The sequence below is a fragment of the Cariama cristata genome, unplaced genomic scaffold (assembly GCF_000690535.1).
Source record: "Cariama cristata isolate BGI_N322 unplaced genomic scaffold, ASM69053v1 scaffold39456, whole genome shotgun sequence".
In the NCBI taxonomy this organism is placed as follows: domain Eukaryota; kingdom Metazoa; phylum Chordata; class Aves; order Cariamiformes; family Cariamidae; genus Cariama; species Cariama cristata.
The window spans coordinates 683-1,117 of NW_009624519.1; the positions used below are offsets into that span (position 1 = coordinate 683).

The window sequence follows — 435 nt, forward strand, 5'->3', positions numbered from 1 at the left end:
TTTTCAGTGTTTACGGTGGTTCTGACGAGCTCTCGGATGACATCACGCAGCAGCAGCTGCTGCCTGGAGTTAAGTGAGTCTCGTGGAGGGCCGGGAAAAAAAAAAAAAAAGTATGAATTCGGGAGGTTAAAAAGGAATAAATTGGGATGAACCACTCTCTAATGGTGTTTTTCTCTCCGCCCCCACGCAGGGACCCCAATCTCTGGACTGTGAAATGCAAGGTGGGTGCTGGGGGGTGTGGCTCAGCACAGTGAAATAGGGGGCCGTATCCAACCCCCCTAAAACGTCCTTCTCTTCCCCCAGATTGGCGAGGAACGTGCCACAGCCATCGCCCTCATGCGGAAATTCATTGCTTACCAGTTCACCGACACAGTGAGGCTGTGGGGGAACCGGGCTGTGGCTGGGGAAAAGGCTGGGGGGCGAGGTGCCCAGCCC

General features: G+C 54.9%; 1 protein-coding gene across 1 annotated transcript in view; it reads left to right on the plus strand.

The window, feature by feature from the left end:
• The window catches only part of SUPT5H (suppressor of Ty 5 homolog (S. cerevisiae)), a gene marked incomplete at both ends in the record, with an annotated part of 2,911 nt that overhangs the window by 248 nt on the left and 2,228 nt on the right, over positions 1-435 (plus strand). Inside the window, 3 exons of the mRNA XM_009703199.1 lie at positions 8-73; positions 191-221; positions 304-372. Of these exons, the coding sequence (XP_009701501.1) occupies positions 8-73; positions 191-221; positions 304-372 (166 nt within the window). The remainder of the gene's footprint in view (positions 1-7; positions 74-190; positions 222-303; positions 373-435) is intronic.